At 46.6% G+C, this 22930-nt stretch overlaps 1 protein-coding gene across 1 annotated transcript in view; it reads right to left on the bottom strand.

Moving 5' to 3' along the window:
* The window catches only part of LOC115471141 (dynein heavy chain 5, axonemal-like), a 766968-nt gene that overhangs the window by 366873 nt on the left and 377165 nt on the right, over positions 1-22930 (bottom strand). The window contains 1 exon segment of the mRNA XM_030204834.1: positions 8765-9094. Within this exon segment, the coding sequence (XP_030060694.1) occupies positions 8765-9094 (330 nt within the window).

Raw genomic sequence — 22930 nt, 5'->3', positions numbered from 1 at the left:
TTATATAGATAAAGTTTGTGAATAGATATCTGAAAATGGATTGGTCTTGAATTTATCAAAAACAGAGGTTATATTTGTTGGGAGGTCTGGGGAAGAACATTGGCCTGATTGTATTTTTGTTTATGATGTGTGATTTTCAATTCAGAAAGAGATGAAATTGATGGGTGTGGTGCTTGATTTTAAACTTTCTATGAAAAATCTGGTGATTAAGATTATTCAATCTTCTTTTGCCCAGCTCCATCTCTTCTATAAGTTGAACCCTATCTTACCACAGTATGATTTTCGAAGTGTACTGCAGAGGATGGTGTTGTCAAAATTAGATTACTGCAACGGCTTGTATCTTAGAATGTCGAGTCCAAGGTACAGGGCACTGCAATTGGTTCAGAATGCAGCAGCAAGGCATGTGGCAGGGATCCCTAGATTTTAATCATGCAACACTGGATACTGGTATTTTATAGAGTTCAGTATAAAGTGTTATCTTTGATACATAAGGATCTATATTTATCTGTGCCATTTTAGTTTCCCAAATTATATGTGTCTATTGCTGGAAAAGATCTTTGAGATCAGAGCATGCTATGCAGTTACTATTGGATCTAGAGGTTAAAGCTGACACCAGATCCTCAACCTTTTCAGTTGCGGATGTTAAGCTGTGGAATGCATTTCTTGGTCAAATCCATTTATGCGGTAATATGGTACAATTTTAAAAATTGTTAAAGACACAGCTATTTGTTGCATCTTTTCTTTAAGAGTAAACTGCTATGACGTCTTGCTGTGGAAAAGCAGCATTATCTGTTTAATGATTTGTAATGATTGCCATGTTATTTTTTGTTTTAATTTTTTGTATGCTTGTTTTTAATTATGTATGGTTCTTTTGAAACCACCTAGGGTTTAGGTCGTATATAAATTTTAAAATTAATGAATATATAAATGTTTGGTCAAGTATTGGGGGCCAGATATGTGTTTTTTGAACCTCAACATTTATAATATTTCTTAATGCCAAATTAGTTGAAGTTCAGTCTTTGTATGTTGCTCCTGTACCTAGATCTCCTTTCCCATCTTAGGAGATCACTCGCATAATATTCCATTGCCTATCTATTGGGTTATCAGATAACAAATTACCAGTTTCTGTTTTTTCTTTTGTGTGTCAACTTGTATTGCTACTTCTGATTTTGTCTTTTGCTGTAACAAGCAATTTTGCTTGTGATATACACTGTAAAATTATAGAAATATAAAATAAAAATATTTAAGTAAAATAAAACTGACTGTTTAAGTGACAGAAGATAAAGGGCACTGATCAATGACAAAGTTTCTAAATTCTGTATACTGAAAAATGGAGTGCTGCAAGAATCTATACTGAGGCTATGACTTTTCATTATGTTTACAAGTGATTTATTGCGATACTAAAAATGAATACAGGGATTTTTGCCAACAGCAGTAAAATTATTGGTGTAGTAAATAATCTATCAGAACTTGAAAAGATTCAGGAAGATGTTTATATATTATGGAAACGAGATAAGAAATAGCAAATGAGATTCAGTATAGACAAAGCTAATGTCAAACAATCAGGGTACAAAGTTAACAAACAATTTAAAAATTAGGGGTCCTTTTACTATGGTGTGCTGAAAAGTGGCTTATGGTAGTGTAGGCATAGGTTTAAGGTGCACACCAATCCATTCTTCAGCGCACCTGTAAAAAAGGCCTTTTTAAAATTTTTACCGAAAATGGACATGCAGCAAAATCAAAATTGTGCGCGTTCATTTTGGGTCTGTGACCTTTCCGCCAGCCATTGACCTAGTGGTAAAGTCTCATACGGTAACTGGGCGGTAATGACATATGAGCACCAAATGCCACTTGGCATGTATCCGATATGTGCGGCTGAAAATAAAAATTATTTTTTGGCCACGCGTATCGGACATGCGCCAAAAATGAAATTACCGCAAGAGCTGCGGTAATTCCATTTTGACACATGTTGGGTCCGCGTAGATGCTTACGTGGCTTAGAAAAGCTAGATGATGAAGTTTGAGCGTATGCATAAACAAAATCATAGTAGGATAATATACTAGCCCATGAAAGCTTTCATGGGTTAGTGGCTCTATTTGCAATATTGAGCTGATGTGCTTTGAAATACCAAGGAACTTCACACATTTTTCTGGCCCTGGTAATGTGCAAAAGCCAAAACGGCACTTTCAGAAAATGGAAATCAGATCCTACTGAAAAAAATATATATGGAGGAGCACAATTACTGGCAAGTCAGTTGGTCAAACAGTAATAAGGCAGGCAAAAATAGACTTGGAAAAGAAGTGTGCTCTATAGGCAAGAACTAGTAATAATATTTTGAAGTACATCTAAAGAAAAAAAAATCCAGAGGATGGCAGCTGGATTGCTGGAAGTCTAAATGATATAAGGAATGTTCAGGAAGGATAGCGTAATAGCAGACAAACTGAATGATTCCTTTGCCAGTCTTTACTGAGGAGGGTGGTGGGGGTTATAGTCTCACTGGAGACCTTCTTTTACATTTATGATTCAGAGCAAATAAAGCACATCACACTGTAAGTTTAGAAGATGTAATAGATCAAAATTGATAAACTCAAGAGCAACATATCACCAGGACTGGATGGCATACATCCCAGAGTCCTGAAGGAGCTCAGTCATGAAATTGCTAACCTATTACTAGTAATCAGTAACCTATCATTTAAAAAGTGCAGGATACCTGAAGACTATAGGGTGGCACAGACTTTTAAAAATGGATCCAGGGGGGATCTGCCGTTATAGATGTAATTCCCTGGTAAACTGAGGTTGTGAATTTCCTCAGGGGATTACTAGACTGGTGTAGAACTCTCCAGATTCACTGGGGGGGGGGGGGGGGGAGTAGAACAGCATGAGTGGGAGAGGGAAGAGCACAGCCCAGAGGGAGGACTAGCAGAGAGTAACTGACAATAGTTATCATAGTTGGGGTGGAGTTGGAAGGTGATAAAAATATTATACTCAGGTCCATCGCAGTAGTATGCAGGTTCCTGGGTGGGGAGGGGTGTGTGTGTGTCAGCGGAGGCATAGCGAAGGCGTGGATGTCCTTCTTTCAAACATTTTGGACGTCCTAAACTGCCCCCCCCCCACAGGGACGGCCAAATTTCAAGGGAGTGGAGCAGCGGAGTGGCCTAGTAGCTATAAGACAAGAAACCAAGAGTGGGACTAAATAGACAGATATTTTAGAAAGGGTCAGTACTGGAGTGCCCCAGTGGTCTGTACTGGGACTTGTGCTGGTTAATATATTCATAAATTATCTGGTGATAGGAATAATGAATAAGGTGATCAAATCTGCAGATGACACAAAATTGTGAGGATTTGCAGAAGAATCCTGTGAGACCTGGAGACTGGGCATGTAAATGGCAGACAAATACAAAGTGATACACAAGGGGAAAAATAATCCCAACTATAGGTAAAAATGCTGGGTTCTGAGGTAAACAGTTACCACTCAAGAAAATACATTGACATTTTCAACTCAGTGTGCCTCAGCTGCTAAAAAAGCAAAAATCGAACGCTAGGCGTTATTCAAAAAAGAATGAAGAACAAAACTGAGAATATCATTACGTCTCTGCATAGGTCCCTACTGTCACCACAGCTTGAGTACTGTGTGCAGTTCTAGCTGCCCCATCTCAAAAGGATATAATGTGACTAGAAATGGTTCTGAAAAGGTTGACAAAACAATAAAGGGAATAGAATACCTCCCTTATGCAGATATGCTAAACAGGTTAGGGATCCTCAACAATTGTGAGGGGATATGACAGGAATATATAAGATCAAGAATGGAATGTTTAAATAGATAAAGACAGATTAACTTTTCAAGTGACACAAAAGCAGGAAGATACTCCATCAAACTAATGACCAGTAGACTGAAAACAACTCGTAGAACATTTTTTTCATGAAGTGTGTAATTAAACTGGATATGGTAAAGGCAACTAACATATCTTGTCTTAATGGTACAAAAGAAGTTTAAATAAGTTTCTGGAGGAAAAGTCCATAATAAACTATTAGCCTGATAGACAAAGGAGATCTATTACTGTCCTTTAATTTTAGCTTTGATATAATCCACTTGATATTTTGTTGATTAGAATCAGCATATCAAATAAATAAATAAAATCAAATTTTGATCTACTTTTTGGGATGTGTTAAGTACTTGTGAATCAGACTGAACACTGTTGGAGAAAAGATTCTGGGTTTAAAGGACCTTGGATTGAATCAGCATGACTTTTCTTGTGTTCTTAAAAAGACCATAGGAGAGATGAGATACATCATTGACCAAATTCTATGAAAAGTGCTAAAAATTGCAGGCACAAATATAGGCATGTGCACTTTAATTGAATGAGCGAATTAGCACCAATAATTGTTTTTTTTAACAAGCAATTATTGGAACTAATTAGAATTAATTAAAACGTACATGTGTAAATTTAGGAATGGGATTTGCACCTAAATTTTATGCAAGTCAAAAAAAGGGGTGTGGAAATGGGAGGGTCATGGGCAGATACTACTACTACTACTTATCAATTCTATAGCACTACTAGATGTACATAGCGCTGTATACTTGAACATGAAGAGACAGACCCTGCTCAAAAAAAGTTTACAATTTAATCAAGACAAAGAGGACAAATAAGGGATAAGGGAATTAATAAGGTGGGAATGATAAAGCATACACGGATATTGTACAAGTGAATAGGGGTTAAGATTTAAAAGCAGCATCGAAAAGGTGGGCTTTTAGTCTAGATCTGAAGACGGCCAGAGATGGAGCCCGACGCACTGGCTCAGGAAGTCTATTCCAGACATATGGTGCAGCAAGATAAAAGGAACGGAGTCTGGAGTTGGCAGTGGAGGAGAAGGGCACAGATAAGAGAGGTTTACCCAATGAATGGAATTCCCAGGGAGGAGTGTAGAGAGAGATAAAAGTGGAGAGGTACTGAGGAGCTGCAGAGTGAATACACTTGTAATTCAATAAGAGGAGTTTGAACTGAATGTGAAAATGGTTAGGGAGGCAATGAAGTGACTTGAGAATAGGGCTAATATGAGCATAGCGACACTGGCGGATTATAAGTTGTGCAGCAGAATTTTGAACAGATTGGAGGGGAGCAAGATGGCTTAGTGGGAGACCTATGAGACACAAGTTGCAATAGTCTAAGTGAGAGGTGATAAGTGTGGATAAGGGTTTTGGTAGTGTGCTCAGAAAGGAAAGGACACATTTTGGTAATATTATAGAAAAAGAAATGACAGGTTTTAGCAGTCTGTTGGATATGTGCAGAGGTTACAAGCTGATGAGACAGGGAGGATGAAAGTGTTATCCACAGAGATAGAGAATGGGGGAAGAGGAGAGGTGGGTTTAGGGAGAAAGTGTCTTGGTCATGTTTAGTTTCAGGTGGCGGTGAGACATCCAGGCAGCAATATCAGACAGGCAGGTTGATACTTGGGCCTGGATTCCTGCTGAAATTTTTGGTGTGGAGAGGTAGATCTGGGAGTCATCAGCATTAAGGTGATACTGAAAACCATGGGATGATATCAGAGCACCAAGCGAAAAAGTATAGATGGAGAAAGAGGAGGTCCCAAGCTAGAGCCCTAAGGTACACCAACTGATACTGGGATAGAAGTGGAGGAGGATCCACCAGAGTATACACTAAAAGTGTGATGGAAAAGATAAGAAGAAAACCAGGAAAGAACAGAGCCCTGAAATCCAAGTGAGGACAATGTATCGACGAGTAGGTGGTGATCAACAGTGTCAAAAGCACACACTGTTGCTTCAATGTCTATCATCTCTGGGTTTGACCGCCACTGTCATGGCCTGGTTTACTTCTTTCTTGCAGAATCGTTCCTTTACAATTACTCATGCTGGAATCACCTCTTCTTCTTTTCCATTAGCATGTGGGGTTCCCCAGGGTTCTATTTTATCTCCTTTACTGTTCAACATCATTTTAAGTCCTCTGGCTACTCTTATGCAATCATTCAGTCTTTCTTTTTACATCTATGCAGATGATATTTTGTTGGTTTACCACACAAATCCTTTTTCCCTCAATCTACAGCCCTTACAATCTTATTTGCAAGCTGTTTCTGGATGGATTTCTAACCATCTGCCTCCACCGTCCATTACACCCACTCTTTTTGGTAATCCTCAACCACCTGTTCAGTCCTTCAAATATTTGGGAGACATTATTGACTCCTGTTTCACACTCATTGAACAAATTTCCTCAGTTCTTCAGTCTGGCTTTTTGACACTGTAGCAACTCTATACAGTTTGTCATTCCTGACCGCACAATATGACATCCATAATCAACCTCCCTGTTTATTAAGCCCAGGGCTGTGTCGGCATTAGAGTATGACAGCCGCTAGCGTGGCTTAACAGGAGGGCAAGTTATCTATTGTAAAGTGGATCCTCTTTTCTCCTGGGGTTGCAGCTCTTCTCATACAAAAACCAGAGAAAAAAAAAACACACTCTTGTATGGCTCCCCTTTTTCTCAAAAAAAAAACAAATATAAGGAAGCTTTTTATTGAATAGGAGGAACGTCCATCCTTCTCCCAATTGCTTCTCCAAAACAACAAACACTGCCACACCGTGCAGGCGTCAACCGCTGCTTTCTCTCCCGGTCCCCTGGAGAGTAGCAGGAAAAAGAAAAAAAAAACACCCAGCGCACTTCAGCCCTGGTTTCCAAACACAGTTCAATTTTTAGCCCAGCTTCAAAAACACAGCTCAGTCCAGCTAGGCTTTCAAACACAGTTCAAGTTTAGCCAGGCCTTCAAAACATAGTTCAATTTTTAGCCCGGCTTCAAAAACATAGCTCAGTCCAGCTAGGCTTTCAAAACACAGTTCAATTTTAGCCAGGCTTTCAAAAACACAGTTCAGTTCTAGCCAAGCTTTCAAAAAAACACACAATAATGGCTTTGAGCGGGCTCAAAGCCTAGGGTCCCACCCTCTTGGTCAGTCATACTCCTACCTGACCTCCTCCCGCTTGACCCGGCTTGGCCCCGCTACTTCCTTGGCTTTCGCTGAGCCAGAGCTGAAAAGTCCATCGGCTCTTCCAGGGTGTTCTCCAGTTCAGTCAACTCCATAGGGCAAGGTTCACTCTCTGCCTCTCTCTCCTCAGGAGCCCAATCCATATTCTCCTCGCCCCGCCCTTCTCCCAGCTGCTCACCCTTTCTTTCATTAAAGCTCTTTGGTGGCTCTTCTTTCTCCCCCCACCGGTTCCACCACCTCTTCCACCAGGTTGGAGAATCAGCCTTATTCCTTCCCCTGCGGCCCTCCTCTGGAGACTCCTGGGAATGCACATAGTTTCTCTTATCCCCGGTCTCCCTTGGGGCATGCTGGGAGTTGTAGTTCCTTATTTCTAGTTTTTTCCTGGGGAATGCCTGCCTATACCGGGGGTATTCTGGCCTAACCCAGGGTTCCTTTGGGGCCTTTCCTACATACTCTTTACACTATACAATGCATCGCTCAAAACAAACCAGCCCAAAACAAATCTACATTCACAAATACCTGTTATCACTGATTGCTAAAACATGTAAACAATTGATACTCCTTGAAAAGCCTCTGTGAATAAAAATGGTTTCAGGTCTTTTCAAAAATCCTTAAAACTCTGAATTCCTGGTCAACCTTTTGGTCTAAAACCAACCGACCCTCCTTATCTGCTGGCATCTCTCAATCCTCCTTTTTTGTTCTCCATAAAGCCTACTGGATGCAATCCAAACTAGCAAAAATAACAAGATCTACAGTGCCACCTCTCTGTTGGTCATGTTCTTCACCTGATAGCAATTTATCACATACGCTTTTTGAATGCATCCATATGCGCAACTATTGGACTCAAATATGGAAGAGGATCACCACAATTCTTTCTATCCCATCTCCTACAGACTCTTCCTATGATGTGATAATCCTCCGTTCATCATCCCCACATTTCATGCTTGAAAACCAACATCACAAACTCTTTGATACCACAATGGCACTGCTATCCATTTGATAGTCCCATACTGGAAAAAAATCTCCCCATATACATTTTTACGAAAGATGGAGTCACCTTTGTGCTATTAAATGCTACAAAGAAAATGCAGCCTTCGAATCTCACCACCTCTCCAGCCTTAAAAAGACATGGGCACCATTTGATAACTACATTGTAACACTATCTCACTGATCTATCATCTTCACGTTTGTCTCTCTGCAATACATTTGGTAGTGTTTACTGTTATCCGGTTAAACTTTGTTTTATAATGCCATTTTTGTCATTTTGAAAAATCAATAATAAGATCTGGGGAAAAAAAAAGAATGGCCATCACTTCTGAAGCTGTCAAACAGCCTGGCATATACTGTCACTGTCACAGCTTGGGGTTGGGTGGGAGGGGGTCTGTGACCACTGAGTGAGTAAGGGGGGGTTTTGTCTTAATCACTTTTGGTTACTTGGTTGTGACTGAAACAGATTTAGCCAAAAACATCTTAATTTTGGCCCTAGATGCTTTCGTTTTAATTCATTATTGCATCTATCTTTTAGTGACACCCATGTCCAACCCAAAAACATGCCCCTGACAAGCCCCCTTGAAATTTGGAAAAACTGTGGAGAAAATTCTGTAAAATCAATGTCAAAACATTTTGACCTTTGACCTTTTGAATGGTTTATTTTGTTTTGAAAATGAGCCTTTTTAGTTTTTTTTTTACAGCATTAACATATGAACAAAATATTTACAAATCTTAAATAGACATCAATCTGTATAATACACATTCCTCATGTAATATATATTTTACCTTTATTTTAGTTGCTTGCCAAACTTTTCGAGTTGAAGGTACGAGTGCTGAAGCCAGTTTGCACACCACATCAGAAAAACCTCTGTGCTCACAAAAGTAGCCTTCTGCAATTGTTCTGAATATTTTGTCAATAGATGAGTTTGAGGGGAGCGTACAGTTATAAGTGGTAAATTGTCGTTTCAAGCGCTGTGGGATGTCATTGCGGCCTCCTCCTGGATGAATCATAGCTGCTACAAACTGGATATCTACCACACTTGTGAACTCTCCAGGCTTCTCCAAGTTATAGAAACCTTTTTGCTCCATTAACTGTCGCACAATCTCATTGGTAATCTGTTATCCAAACCCAAAAAGTAAAGAAAGGTTACACAATGAAGTCTCCTAAAAACTTATCTAGTTGAAAATGCTTTTCTAAAGATGTCAAGTAGTAGATAAAACTGTAAATTCTTAAAAGCAGAAAATAAATGTCAAACAAAAAGCAATGCAATCCATCATTTGAGACCAGGGGCTCAGTTTACTAAGGTGCGCTAGCGATTTTAGCGCATGCACAAAATTAGGGCATGCTGTGTAGGCGCCCATAGGAATATTGTGGGTGCCTACACAGTTAGCACATGCTAAAAGCACTAACGCGCCTGTAGTGCGGCTTAGTAAACACGGCCCTAGGTATTTATCAGAAAGTTATAAATGCCATGCCTAATGGTTCTTGAATATCACAATAAGATTCTCAAGGATTCCTTGATCCATAAAAAAATCCTGAAAGGAAGCAGCAAGAGGTCAAAGGGCATGCTGGATTATATATAGGACTTCTGATTTTAGGTTCTAACTGATAAACACCAATTAAATACCCTGATCCAATAATATCCAATAAAATAGGTGTTTAGAGTAGAAGACTTGGGGACCCTTTTACTAAAATGGATTTTAAGATGGGCTTAGTGTGTTTTGTATTTTATTTTATTTTTTTAAGAAATGTGTTTATTGAGTACCAAAGGAAAACATCAGAGTAAACACCATAGAAACAGAGGTACATTTTTTGGATGCTTCCCACGACTTCAACATCCCCATCCCCCCTTGCCTACCCCCCCCCCCCCCCACTCCCCCTTCATTAAAATCCAAAACTCACTACTTGTTCACGAGTTCAGGATCCTACTCCTTGCCACTGAGGTAAGAGAGTCCCAGAACAGGACCTACTTTTGAAGGTAGATTTCTCCATTGGCAGTAGATAAGTCTGGAATGCTTCTGCATTCCAAAGAACATAGCAAAATCATGGAAGATCTCCATTGTGAGATTGTGGGTGGATTTCAAGCCAGTTTTGTAGTTTTCTTCCCAAGCAGGACTAATCGCTGAAGAAAGGCCACATCAAATAACATAAGTGAAGATGGAACCCAAGTTATCTTCCAGTGGCAAGAAATTTGTGCACATTTAGGTCCAAAAGTCAAATACCACTGAAGGAGTGGAACGCCGGATACTGCTCGAATACTATGAATACTACTGAGCAACAGGACAACCTCATGTTTTTCTTTGTGCCTACTGATGGACTTATACTTATGCACTCTACCTCTGCTTTTGGCTGTTTAGCCACACCTTATCACTGCACTGGACATTTGTGCCTTATCCAGTTTTACTGTTTACTAACGAAAGAAGTTTGCTGTTTACTAATGTAAAGACAGAATGCAGGGCTATTAGACATATAGCTTGTAACAGTAGTTTGCAAGGCCTATACAAGACCAGCTCGCATGTAGCAACGCCATCTGAATAGACGACCTTGGTGGGTGCTGACACCCCGCCCTGCATTCCTGAGCCGAACGAACCTTATCTCCTGTGCTAGAAAGGAGCAGTGTGTGTGAAGAATAAGCTGCTAAGTTTCGTTTTTCTTGCCAGTATCATTTCAGTGTTATGACGTGTGTATGTACTGGGACTACAATTTTGTACTGTAAGAACTACAAATGTTTACTGCGCATGTCGGTTGTGACGTGTAAGGGGCCAAATGCGCAGGCCCAGTAGGGGAGTATAAATGTAAGTGTCAGATGATTTATGACACACAGTGTCCCGAGACTACTCGGTGCTGTTCACTTGCTAGCAATAAAGTTGCCTTGTTTGGAACCAAAATTTGCCTTTCGTCTCCTGATTCCCCACCTGTTTCATTGGCGACCCAGATGGGACAGAAGTAGAAAGGGGAATCGGATTATATTCTTCCCCTCCCCCACTGCGGTCGGATCGGGTCATCGACCCCCACCCGAGAAGGTGGTGAGTGGCCACCGCTGATTTCAGGGTCCATCTCCCGGAGGAGGGCCGATCAACTCCGCCTGACTGTAGAGGGGGCTGTGTGGTTCCGACAAGGCACCTTTTTCCTTTTCAGAGAGAAGCGTACGACGGCGCGGCCTGCGACCCAGGCGGACAGGCGAGTATACTCTACGTAGTGACCGGCCCAGTAAGGACCGAAGAAGAGGCGTGATCACCCTCTTTTAGCCAGTGACTAATACGGACTATTGGTATACGACTAGGTCCCGAAACTCACTAGGCTCCGACGACGAAACCGAGCGGCGAACGGGAGGGTTTCTTGTGGCGTATGAAAGTGTGTGAATGGGCTTGCAGTTCCAGGCCGGGCGACCGCGTCCTGGTCAGGCCGAGTGTTGACCCTTCTGTGTCTGGTGGAACGAGACCCCTTACTCCTCCACCGCCCCTTTTCCCTTTTGTCCGTCACCTGTCCTTTGGCACTCAGGTTAGGATGGGCGGGGGTGGGTCTTCACCGTTAGATTTAATGACGGAACACTTTAGCGAAGTGTTCGACCTAGATAAATGTAGCAGGGCCGGGATGATACAGAGATGTCAATTTATGTGGCCAGGGCTAGGAATTGCTGGATGGCCCCCGGAAGGGTCATTCGAGTATGAAAAAGTGGCGGCGGTCATGAATATTGTTATAGTCGAGGGAAACCCAGGCTGTCCCGAGGACATTCCATACATAGAAGCGTGGTTGGATGTAGTCCGGGATCCGCCGGCTTGGGCCCAACGAAAGGTAGAAAAGGCCGCCCTCATGTTGGTAAAGCAGAGAAAAGGCCGGAGAACTAAACTTAAAACCCTGCCGACCCATGCCTTCGCTCTCCAAAGCTCGGCAACCGCTGCCGTCCCGAAGGCCGCAGGGACCGCCCCCATACGGCCTACCGCCCCTAGCGCTGAAGCCACTGAGACCACGCCCCCTGCTACCATTGGTAAGGCAGGAGCTACGCCCAGTACGACCAACACACTTTCTAGAATGAAACCCCCAAAGAAAACCCCAGGGAAAGTTCAGGGGTTGCCCGAAAAGAAGCTTCCAAAAGCCCCGATACTTGCTACGGCGGAAGCATACGAAGATGACATCGCGCCACCGCCATATGCTCCGATATACCCCGACATCGCGAGCCTGGAGGAGGGCCCGGATAACGCTGAGGCTTCCGGGTCAGAGTCGGATGCCGGAGAGATGTCCCGTCCAGACTCACCTGAGTCACCTGGGCCCGCAACCATACGGAAGAGTAAACGGGTTGTGAAGAACATTACTCGATTCCCTCAATCGAGTCCGCGCAATGCCCTCCCTTCGAGCAGGAAAGGGGGAGACACCCACTTATTTCCAGTTCGACAATCTACCACCTATACCCCTAACCCGGTGGAAGGGGGGGGCCAGCCCATTGAATCAACAGTTTATAGCCACGTTCCCTTCTCAAGTGCCGACTTGTATAACTGGAAATTGCATGGGCCGTCCTACGACCAGAAACCCGAGCAGTTGGTAGAGCTGGTGGAAGGCATTATATACAGTTATAATCCGACTTGGGGAGACCTTAGGCAGTTGAGCGCCCACATCCTGACCACTGAAGAACGCCGCCTTTTACAACAAAATATGGAGCAAGCCGTCCGGGATGCGAACCCTACCCATGCCAACTTACAGAACCTAATAGAGACGGAGGCGCCCATCGCTGCCCCTGCGTGGGACTACCGAACCGCTGAAGGCCAAACCCTTATCCGCCGATACCAGCAGGCGTACCTGGCCGCCTTAAAGAAAGGGAAGCAGAAGGTTACCAACATGGGGAAAATCCACAGTGTAGTCCAACAAAAGGACGAGAGTCCAGGGGACTTCCTTGAACGACTTATGGAGGCATTCAGAAGGCACAGCCCGATAAATCCCGAAGACCCTAAGAACCTCCCAACCGTGGTTATGAGTTTTGTTAGCCAGTCAGCACCGGATATACGAAGAAAGCTACAGAGAACGGAGGGGTTCGAAGGGATGAGCCTCAGCCAACTGAAAGCTATAGCGGATCGCGTATTCGGATATCGCGACCAGGAAGAGAAGACGGAGGCCCGAAAGGAATCGACCAGGCGGATGCGGGAGAAGGCAGATGTGTTGGCCACGGTGCTGGAAGAACGGATGAGGTCTAGACCAAAGGGGAGGGGCAGAAGAACAAGAGGAACGAGGTCCCCCATAGGACGTAACCAGTGTGCAAATTGTCGACAAGAAGGACACTGGTGGGCTGATTGCCCAGAGGAGATACGGGACAGCCCGAGAGAAGAGGAACCATGGGACCGGCAGAGAGAGGAGGAGACGGGCGACCGTACAGGGGCCCCCAGACGAGGCCGGGGAAGGGGCCGAAGAGATAGAGGACGGGATGACCGGAGGGAATGGCAGATGGCTGTGGACGCTACCCGAGACAGCACAGCATGAAGAAACCGGGAGGGCAGAGTCCCCACTGACCCTCTGGTGGAAATTCGGGTGGGGACAGAGTCTATGAAGGCCTTACTAGACACGGGGGCCCAGCGATCTGTTATCACCACCGCCATAGCCCCAGCCACGAAAGAAACTATACCAATTGTGGGAGCCTCCGGGAAATCCCTTGTGGCCCCCCTCCTCAAGGAGCGCCAAGTTCAGATCGGAGGGACGATGGTGTCTCATCAGTTCATACACATCCCTGGATGCCCAGTCCCCTTGATTGGTCGAGACCTGCTCTGTAAGCTCCAGGCCACCTTGAAGTTCAAGACCACGGGTGAAGTGGAAGCTCGCTTTGAAGATCGGCCAGTAACACTTATCTGTCCAGTAAGAGAAGAATGGAGACTACACGCTCCCTCAACTGTAGGACCTGGCGACTGCCGTTACGACCAGAATACCCCTTTTGCCCAGCAGAGGCGAGCCATAATGGATGAAGTGCCGGATGTATGGGCAGAAGTGAACCCCGGAGGACTGGCCGTTAACGCTATCCCCATCTGGATTGAGCTCAAACCGAATGCTCAAGTTGTCAACCAAGGACAATACCACGTCCCCTATGCAGCCCGGCATAGTATGCACACTCATCTACAGAAACTTCTCCGACAGGGGGTTCTTAAACCAATCAGATCCGCATGGAATACCCCATTGTTGCCCGTTAAAAAGCCAGGAACATCCGAATACAGACCCGTCCAGGACTTGAGGAAAGTCAACAACCAGGTGGCCGACATAGTCGCCCTCGTACCAAACCCCTACTCCATCTTAGCCCAAGTGCCATCCCAGACCAAGTGGTATAGTGTCATTGATCTGAAGGACGCCTTCTTCTCCATCCCCCTTGCTGCCGACAGCCAGAAGTTGTTTGCCTTCACGTGGGAAGACTTACAGACGGGAACCAAGCAGCAATATACATGGACCCGGCTTCCTCAGGGGTTCAAGAACTCCCCCACCCTCTTTGGTGACCAGCTTGCCCAGGACCTGAAAACGTATCAGGACGAGTACGGGCCGGTCGTTCAATACGTGGACGACCTGTTGGTGGCCCGTGAAACGTACACGGACTGTGCAGAAGCCACCCTTTACCTCTTGAAAACCCTGGAAGCCCAGGGGTACCGGGCCAGTCGCAAAAAGGCCCAGATATGCGAGATCGAAGTCGAGTATCTGGGGTTTCGCCTCCGAGAAGGAACCCGAAGGCTCGGTACCCCCCGAACCCAAGCTATCCGCAACCAACCCACCCCTGCGAATAAGAAGGAATTGCGGGCACTCCTCGGAGCCGCTGGATATTGCCGCATTTGGATCATCAATTTTGCTATCCTGACCCACAGTTTGTATGCCAAACTGAAGGGGCCCGAACTCGAGGGCCAAAATCTCCAGTGGGAGAAACACGAACTGAAAGCCCTTCAGGACCTCAAGGATGCCCTTGCGGCCCCACCAGCGCTCGGACTACCAGATGTGACTAAGCCGTTCCACTTGTTCATCGACGAAAAGAAGGGATTGGCACTTGGAGTCCTCACCCAACTGGTCGGCACCTGGCAACGCCCTGTAGCATACCTCTCCAAGGGCATGGACAATGTGGCACGAGGATGGCCGGGCTGCCTCCGAAGCATTGCGGCGGCCTGTTTGCTGATACACGAGGCCAATAAACTCACGTTTGGCCAGACACTCTTTGTGACCACACCCCACACCATCCGCGGCCTGCTCGAGAGCCACGGACCCAGATGGATGACCAACTCCCGATTGGTTAAATACCAAGCCCTCCTGTGCGAAAATCCGGAGGTGCGGATCCTGGACACAACCAACCTTAATCCTGCTACCCTCCTTCCGGCCCCTGAATCACCACTCCACGACTGTGAGGAGGTAATGGCCACTGTGCACTCGAGCAGACCTGACCTGAAGGACCAACCCTGGCAAGGGGGCATCACCCTTTTTACCGATGGAAGCAGCCAGGTGATAGAGGGAATTCGAAGAGCTGGCTATGCTGTCGTGTCTGAGGACCATGTGATCGAGGCTATGGCCCTGCCGCCCGGAACGTCAGCCCAGAAAGCGGAGCTGATCGCCCTCACCAAAGCCCTCCTGTGGGCTGAAGGAAAAGTTGTTAACATTTACACCGACTCCAAATACGCTTTCCTCACCCTCCAGGTGCATGGAGCCTTGTACAAGGAGAGGGGATTTCTGACAGCTGAGGGGAAAGGACTTGCAAATGCCGCTGAGATCTGCCAGTTACTCGAGTCAGTATGGAAACCGAAGAAGGTGGCTGTGATGCACTGTAGGGCCCACACCGGGAGAACGGACCCTATCGCCCGGGGAAATCAGCGGGCAGACGACGCTGCAAAAAGGGCAAGTCAGCTCCCCCACTCCTCTCACCCTTCTGACCCCGTACTCGTCGTCCAGCTCCCTACGGAGACCCCTATCTACACCCCCCAAGAAACGGAGTGGGCCCAACAAGAGGGTCTGGAGTCACGCAATGGTTGAAAGATAGGAAGCAGAGAGTAGGATTGCGTGGCCAGTATTCTCAGTGGAGGAGGGTAGTTAGTGGGGTCCCGCAGGGGTCTGTGCTGGGTCCGTTGCTTTTTAATGTATTTATAAATGACCTAGAGATGGGAATAACTAGTGAGGTAATTAAATTCGCCGATGACACAAAATTATTCAGGGTCGTCAAGTCGCAGGAGGAATGTGAACGATTACAGGAGGACCTTGCGAGACTGGGAGAATGGGCGTGCAAGTGGCAGATGAAGTTCAATGTTGACAAGTGCAAAGTGATGCATGTGGGTAAGAGGAACCCGAATTATAGCTACGTCTTGCAAGGTTCCGCGTTAGGAGTTACGGATCAAGAAAGGGATCTGGGTGTCGTCGTCGATGATACGCTGAAACCTTCTGCTCAGTGTGCTGCTGCGGCTAGGAAAGCGAATAGAATGTTGGGTGTTATTAAGAAGGGTATGGAGTCCAGGTGTGCGGATGTTATAATGCCGTTGTATCGCTCCATGGTGCGACCGCACCTGGAGTATTGTGTTCAGTACTGGTCTCCGTATCTCAAAAAAGATATAGTAGAATTGGAAAAGGTACAGCGAAGGGCGACGAAAATGATAGTGGGGATGGGACGACTTTCCTATGAAGAGAGGCTGAGAAGGCTAGGGCTTTTCAGCTTGGAGAAGAGACGGCTGAGGGGAGATATGATAGAAGTGTATAAAATAATGAGTGGAATGGATCGGGTGGATGTGAAGCGACTGTTCACGCTATCCAAAAATACTAGGACTAGAGGGCATGAGTTGAAGCTACAGTGTGGTAAATTTAAAACGAATCGGAGAAAATTTTTCTTCACCCAACGTGTAATTAGACTCTGGAATTCATTGCCGGAGAACGTGGTACGGGCGGTTAGCTTGACGGAGTTTAAAAAGGGGTTAGATAGATTCCTAAAGGACAAGTCCATAGACCGCTATTAAATGGACTGGAAAAATTCCTCATTTTTAGGTATAACTTGTCTGGAATGTTTTTACGTTTGGGGAGCGTGCCAGGTGCCCTTGACCTGGATTGGCCACTGTCGGTGACAGGATGCTGGGCTAGATGGACCTTTGGTCTTTCCCAGTATGGCACTACTTATGTACTTATATAATGGCTGGTGGATACTACAGGATGGGCGCATATGGATACCCGAAGCCTTGGCCTGGACGGTGGCCAAGGAGGCTCATGACCGCACCCACCTGGGCAGGGACGCCCTGGGGCGCTTACTTGAGAAGACCTACTACATCAACAAACTATCCCTGTGGACCAAAAACGCTTCCAGCCGATGCGCAACTTGTGCCCGGAACAACCCTCGAACGGGGCCCGGTCCTGTGCCAGGACATGTTCTCCGAGGCACCAGCCCTTTCCACGTATGCCAGATTGACTTCACACACATGCCCCCGGCACGAGGCTACAAAGCTATCCTCATCGCCGTGTGTACCTACACCGGATGGATTGAAGCCCAGCCCACTAGAACGGAAATGGCTAAAGAAGTCACCTCCCTACTGCTTCATCAAATCCTACCCAGATACGGTCTCCCCAAGCAAATAAACTCTGACAACGGTCCCGCCTTCGCCAGCGAAGTAACACAACAGCTCAGTACCAGGCTGGGCCTCGATTGGAAGTTGCATTGTGCCTGGAGACCCCAAAGCAGTGGAGTAGTGGAGAGGGCTAACCGATCCCTGAAGAACCAGCTAGCCAAGCTATGCCAAGAAGCAAAAGCCAAATGGCCCGACCTGCTCCCACTGGCCTTGCTGCATCTCAGGTGTACCCCCAAGGCCACCGGCCTTACTCCTTACGAGATGATGTATGCTAGGCCACCACCACTACCCTCTTTTCCCGACTCCTTGCAGATACAGGGCGAGAGTTCCTTAGTGAAACAGATGAAAGCACTACATGAGGTAGTGCAAGACATCCAGAAATACACTGAAAGAGTAGCTCCCTTGGTTCTCACCAGTCCCACACATCGGTTCAGGGTAGGAGATGAGGTCTGGGTAAAAGAGTGGGATGAATCTGACTGCCTAAAGCCCAAATGGAAGGGGCCCTCCCTTGTTCTCCTAACGACCTCAACCGCTGTTAAAATTGCAGGAAGCCCAGTGTGGATACATTGGACCCGACTGAAACCTGCTGCTCCCACTAGCAGCACCCTGAAGCGTTGGACTGCGCACCAACATCCTGACGCTCCATTACGGCTGACTCTGAGAAAGACGTGAACCACCAGATTCATGCCTGCCCAACAACAGGAACTCAGCTTCTGGACCCACTGCGTTTTTGGCTCTCTGTTTATCGCAGCCTTCATCGTGGGCCTCATTATCTTCTTGCTGCAAAAGCTCGGATACCTCCCACCACATATATAATGCTGACCATCTTCCTTCTCCTGTGTGCAGTCCCGAGCTATCCTGCCACCCTGAGCCTGAATTGCACTGAATGTTTGCGCCTCGTGCGCCATCGTATAGAGGGAGGATATCACCTAGTCACCACCCTCATTCACCAGACGCAGCCCCCGGAAGGCGATTGCCGGCTTCTCCCGACTTGTGCCCTCATCACTCCGAATGGCCTCCAACAGTTCCACAGATGCCTCCAAGGAAATCTCACTATCTGCCATAGCCCTACCAAGCCGAGATACTACAATGTCACCCTCAGCGTAGGACTCCCTGCGTATGTGGCCGGGCCTCCGGGAGTCGAGGGAGATGGCATTCTGTATTACATAAATTCCACCCGCATCCTTGTCGGTGGCATCCAAACTGTAGCAACCCTAACCTTCGACGTCTGTGCCGCCATGGACAAACACCCTTGGTCTCGCAAGTGTGGCAGCCAGAGTTGGCGTAAGGCATATGTTAACGACCACAAGTATGTCTGCCCCTTCAGTCCAGACATGAGATGCTGCTCCCCGTGGGTGTGGCTCCCATGCGCCGGCGACACTCGAGCCTCGGGCTGGGACCGAGTATGTGCTTATACGGGAGGAGGATATGCCGGATGTACCGGCCTGGGCGAGTTTCGTCGAGGTTCAGGTAACTATGTGTCCCTAGACTGGCCCATTCGAGGACACGACTTGCCATGGAGAGGGACGTGGGGCCTCGGCATTGACGGCGGAGGAATGGATCCGTTGACATATATTACCATATATCAGAGTCTCGAAACGAAGCCTCCTACGCACTACCAGACCACTGTCGTCGGCTACCAAGACGTATTCGATGAAATCGCTCGTGCTGAACAGACCGAGACTAAATTCCCTATTTCCCCAGAAGCCCGGAATATGTTCCTCAACTTGGCTGAAAACATTGCCCTCTCCCTTGGAATTGCCAACTGTTTCGTCTGTGGAGGCACCGACATGGGTGAACAATGGCCCTGGGAAGCGAGAGAGATCCGACAGCAAACATGGGATACACTCAACACCACCAACATTACCTTTCCCCAGCGGCCGAAGCCGTACGAATGGGCCCTGAGAACAAATATCATAGGTACCCTCTGCGCTAGTCGAGCGCCATCGAAGCGTTACTCTGTACCAGTGGGAGATTCCGCTTGCACGGGGGTTCTTCAGTATAATGGAAGCCGGACGACCTGGTGGCAAACAGACAACCTGCCCGCCCCGGAGCCTATCTGGACAGAACCCACCTTGAACACGACATGGACGTACGGAGGAAACGCCTCCCTCAAGTGGGTAGCCCCGGCGGGCTACTACTATATCTGCGGACGCAGGGCCTATGAACAGCTCCCGGCCCGCTGGTACGGTACCTGTCTCTTGGGCACTGTCCGACCTAGTTTTTTCCTTCTGCCCCTGCGAGTCGGCGAAACTTTGGGTATCCCCCTATACGTGGACAGGGGGCCTGATAGCCCTGCCAGACGTAAACGGTCTTTCCCAAACATCAAGCCCAAAGTCCAAATTGGAGACTGGAAAGACAACGAGTGGCCGCCTGAACGCATCATTCATTACTATGGACCGGCCACATGGGCTGAAGATGGTACATACGGGTACCGTACCCCTATCTACATGCTAAATCGCATTATTCGCCTACAAGCCGTACTCGAAATCCTTACCAACGATTCGGCCCTTGCCCTCAATATCCTAGCTCGACAGAACACTAAGCTCATTACCGCAGTTTACCAAAATCACTTGGCTCTTGACTACCTCTTAGCCCAGGAGGGCGGGGTGTGTGGCAAATTTAACCTCAGTAATTGCTGCTTACAGATTGATGACCAGAGCCATGTCATCAGAGAAATAACTGACCGGATGGTCAAATTAGCACACGTCCCCGTCCAGACCTGGAACAGTGCGTGGGATTGGACTTCCTCCCTAACCAACTGGCTACCAACCTCCGGGAGCCTGCATGGCCTCCTCGTCATGGGTGGCCTGTTCTTGTTGTCCTGCTTATTAATACCTTTGTCTCTCCCCTTAGTTTTCAGGTGCTTCCGCTCCACCATGGAAAGCATCGCTGATCGCCGTGCTGCTGCCCAACTTATGGCTCTCCAGATGTACTCCCCCATTCCCCAGTCTGATGAAGCTGACGATGAAGCACCTTGTGGCTGATGGGCACTTTTCACCTCCTGAGTCACTTAATGAGCCAATACCCTTGTGCCAGCATAAGACCGGCTACAAAGGGGGGGGGATTCCACTAGGGGCCTCCCGTCTCAACCCCGGCGAAGTAACCAGCGGCTGCGCAAGGGACTAGGGCTCCCTTTTTGCCTCCCTGCTAATGCTTCTTGTCTCTCTCTTCCCTTTCAGGGTTCATGGAGGATGGAGGTGATACTCTCCACCAGAATGGATGTTCAAGTATCAAAAGGGGGGAATGAAGGAGTGGAACGCCGGATACTGCTCGAATACTATGAATACTACTGAGCAACAGGACAACCTCATGTTTTTCTTTGTGCCTACTGATGGACTTATACTTATGCACTCTACCTCTGCTTTTGGCTGTTTAGCCACACCTTATCACTGCACTGGACATTTGTGCCTTATCCAGTTTTACTGTTTACTAACGAAAGAAGTTTGCTGTTTACTAATGTAAAGACAGAATGCAGGGCTATTAGACATATAGCTTGTAACAGTAGTTTGCAAGGCCTATACAAGACCAGCTCGCATGTAGCAACGCCATCTGAATAGACGACCTTGGTGGGTGCTGACACCCCGCCCTGCATTCCTGAGCCGAACGAACCTTATCTCCTGTGCTAGAAAGGAGCAGTGTGTGTGAAGAATAAGCTGCTAAGTTTCGTTTTTCTTGCCAGTATCATTTCAGTGTTATGACGTGTGTATGTACTGGGACTACAATTTTGTACTGTAAGAACTACAAATGTTTACTGCGCATGTCGGTTGTGACGTGTAAGGGGCCAAATGCGCAGGCCCAGTAGGGGAGTATAAATGTAAGTGTCAGATGATTTATGACACACAGTGTCCCGAGACTACTCGGTGCTGTTCACTTGCTAGCAATAAAGTTGCCTTGTTTGGAACCAAAATTTGCCTTTCGTCTCCTGTTTCCCCACCTGTTTCACCACCAAGCAACTCCAAAACATATATCCAAAGTACATAGAGACCAACGAACAATTAAGACACTTATCAATCTATAGTTTTGCCTGAAATGTTCTATGTGGTGAAATGTGCAATCTCATGATAAATTTATATTGTATTTCCCAAAGAGAAGTATTCTCGGTTAGTTTGGATAATCCCAGAAGACAAGACTTAAGTTGTCTGCTGTGTAGTGTGGCGGGTAGTTCTCCATTCCACTTTAATGCCAAAGAGTCATAATCGTATTCAGGGAGCTGTTCTCTCAATAACCATGGTAATACTTCAGTGGGATCATCAACTGAGCATCCAATCCAAACATGGTAAGGAAATGTTCCCAAAAAGATGAGGTCAGTCCCGTTGCAGCAAGTGAAGATACATAATGATGAAGTTGTGCATAAGCAAATCTGTCCATTAATTTGCCCTCATCTGTAAGTACATGATATAATTAAAGAATCCCTTTGGAAACCCATCTCCTAAATGCATATGAGGTGTCCCCCACTGGGAAAGCAGTATTTCTCAAAACGGCCAACAGGGGAGAAACTTATGGAGATAAACTGTGTGCATGACCATCATGGTTTGCAAGGTGAGTCCCTGAGCCGTAGTTGGGTTTACACTACCCACTTAGGCCGAGGCCCCAACTGGCAGCAGGTAAGTCACACTCCAGTGAGGATGTGACCAGAGGATGGCTCTTAGAAGAGCCCTTAGGGACTGACCCGACAGAGTCAAGGCCAGGGAATGGCCCTTAAGAGAGGGTTCTTAGGGGTCTGGCCTGACTAGGTCAGGTCAAGGAAATGGCCCTTAAGAGGGCCCTTGGAGCCCTGGCCTGATGGGGTCAAGACCAGGGAATGGCTCTTAAGAGGGCCCTTGGGGTTCTGGGCTGACAAAGTCAGGACCATGGCATGGCAGAGTCATAAGGCCCAGAGGCCGGGAACAACAAGATACAATGAGACACTGGCAGGAACAGGACTGGAACAGGACTGGAATACAAGCTGGAACAGGGCTGGCACACAGGCAGCAGCAGGACTGAAACAAAAGCTGCAACGCAGGCAGTAACAGGACACAGGCTGTAACAAGGCTGTAACACACATTAGACAATTCTAGGAGATCTATTGCAAAGGCACTGGCTGGGCCTGGGAGTCAGGAACTTCCTTATATACTACCAGATAGGAAGTGATGACATCAGCCAGCGCCCTCCTGCAGGGCTATAAAGGAAGTGCTACATTTCCAGGAAGTAAACAGATTCTTCTTGGCACGTAATGCTGATGGAAACCACAGAGAACAGATGAAGGGCGTGACAATGACATAGCCAATGCCAAGTCTTCCTGAGTGGTAACAAAAGACTGCAAAATGCGAACATGCCCTCATTTTCTCACTGGAGACTGTAACCAATAACTAAAGTGGTATGGTGCTAGCAATCAAGTTTCTACTATTGTACACAAGAAGAAAGAGGAAG

This window comes from Microcaecilia unicolor, chromosome 1, assembly GCF_901765095.1.
Source record: "Microcaecilia unicolor chromosome 1, aMicUni1.1, whole genome shotgun sequence".
NCBI lineage: Eukaryota > Metazoa > Chordata > Amphibia > Gymnophiona > Siphonopidae > Microcaecilia > Microcaecilia unicolor.
The sequence above is the reverse complement of the archived record's forward strand: the minus strand, read 5'-3'. Positions and strand labels throughout refer to the sequence as shown.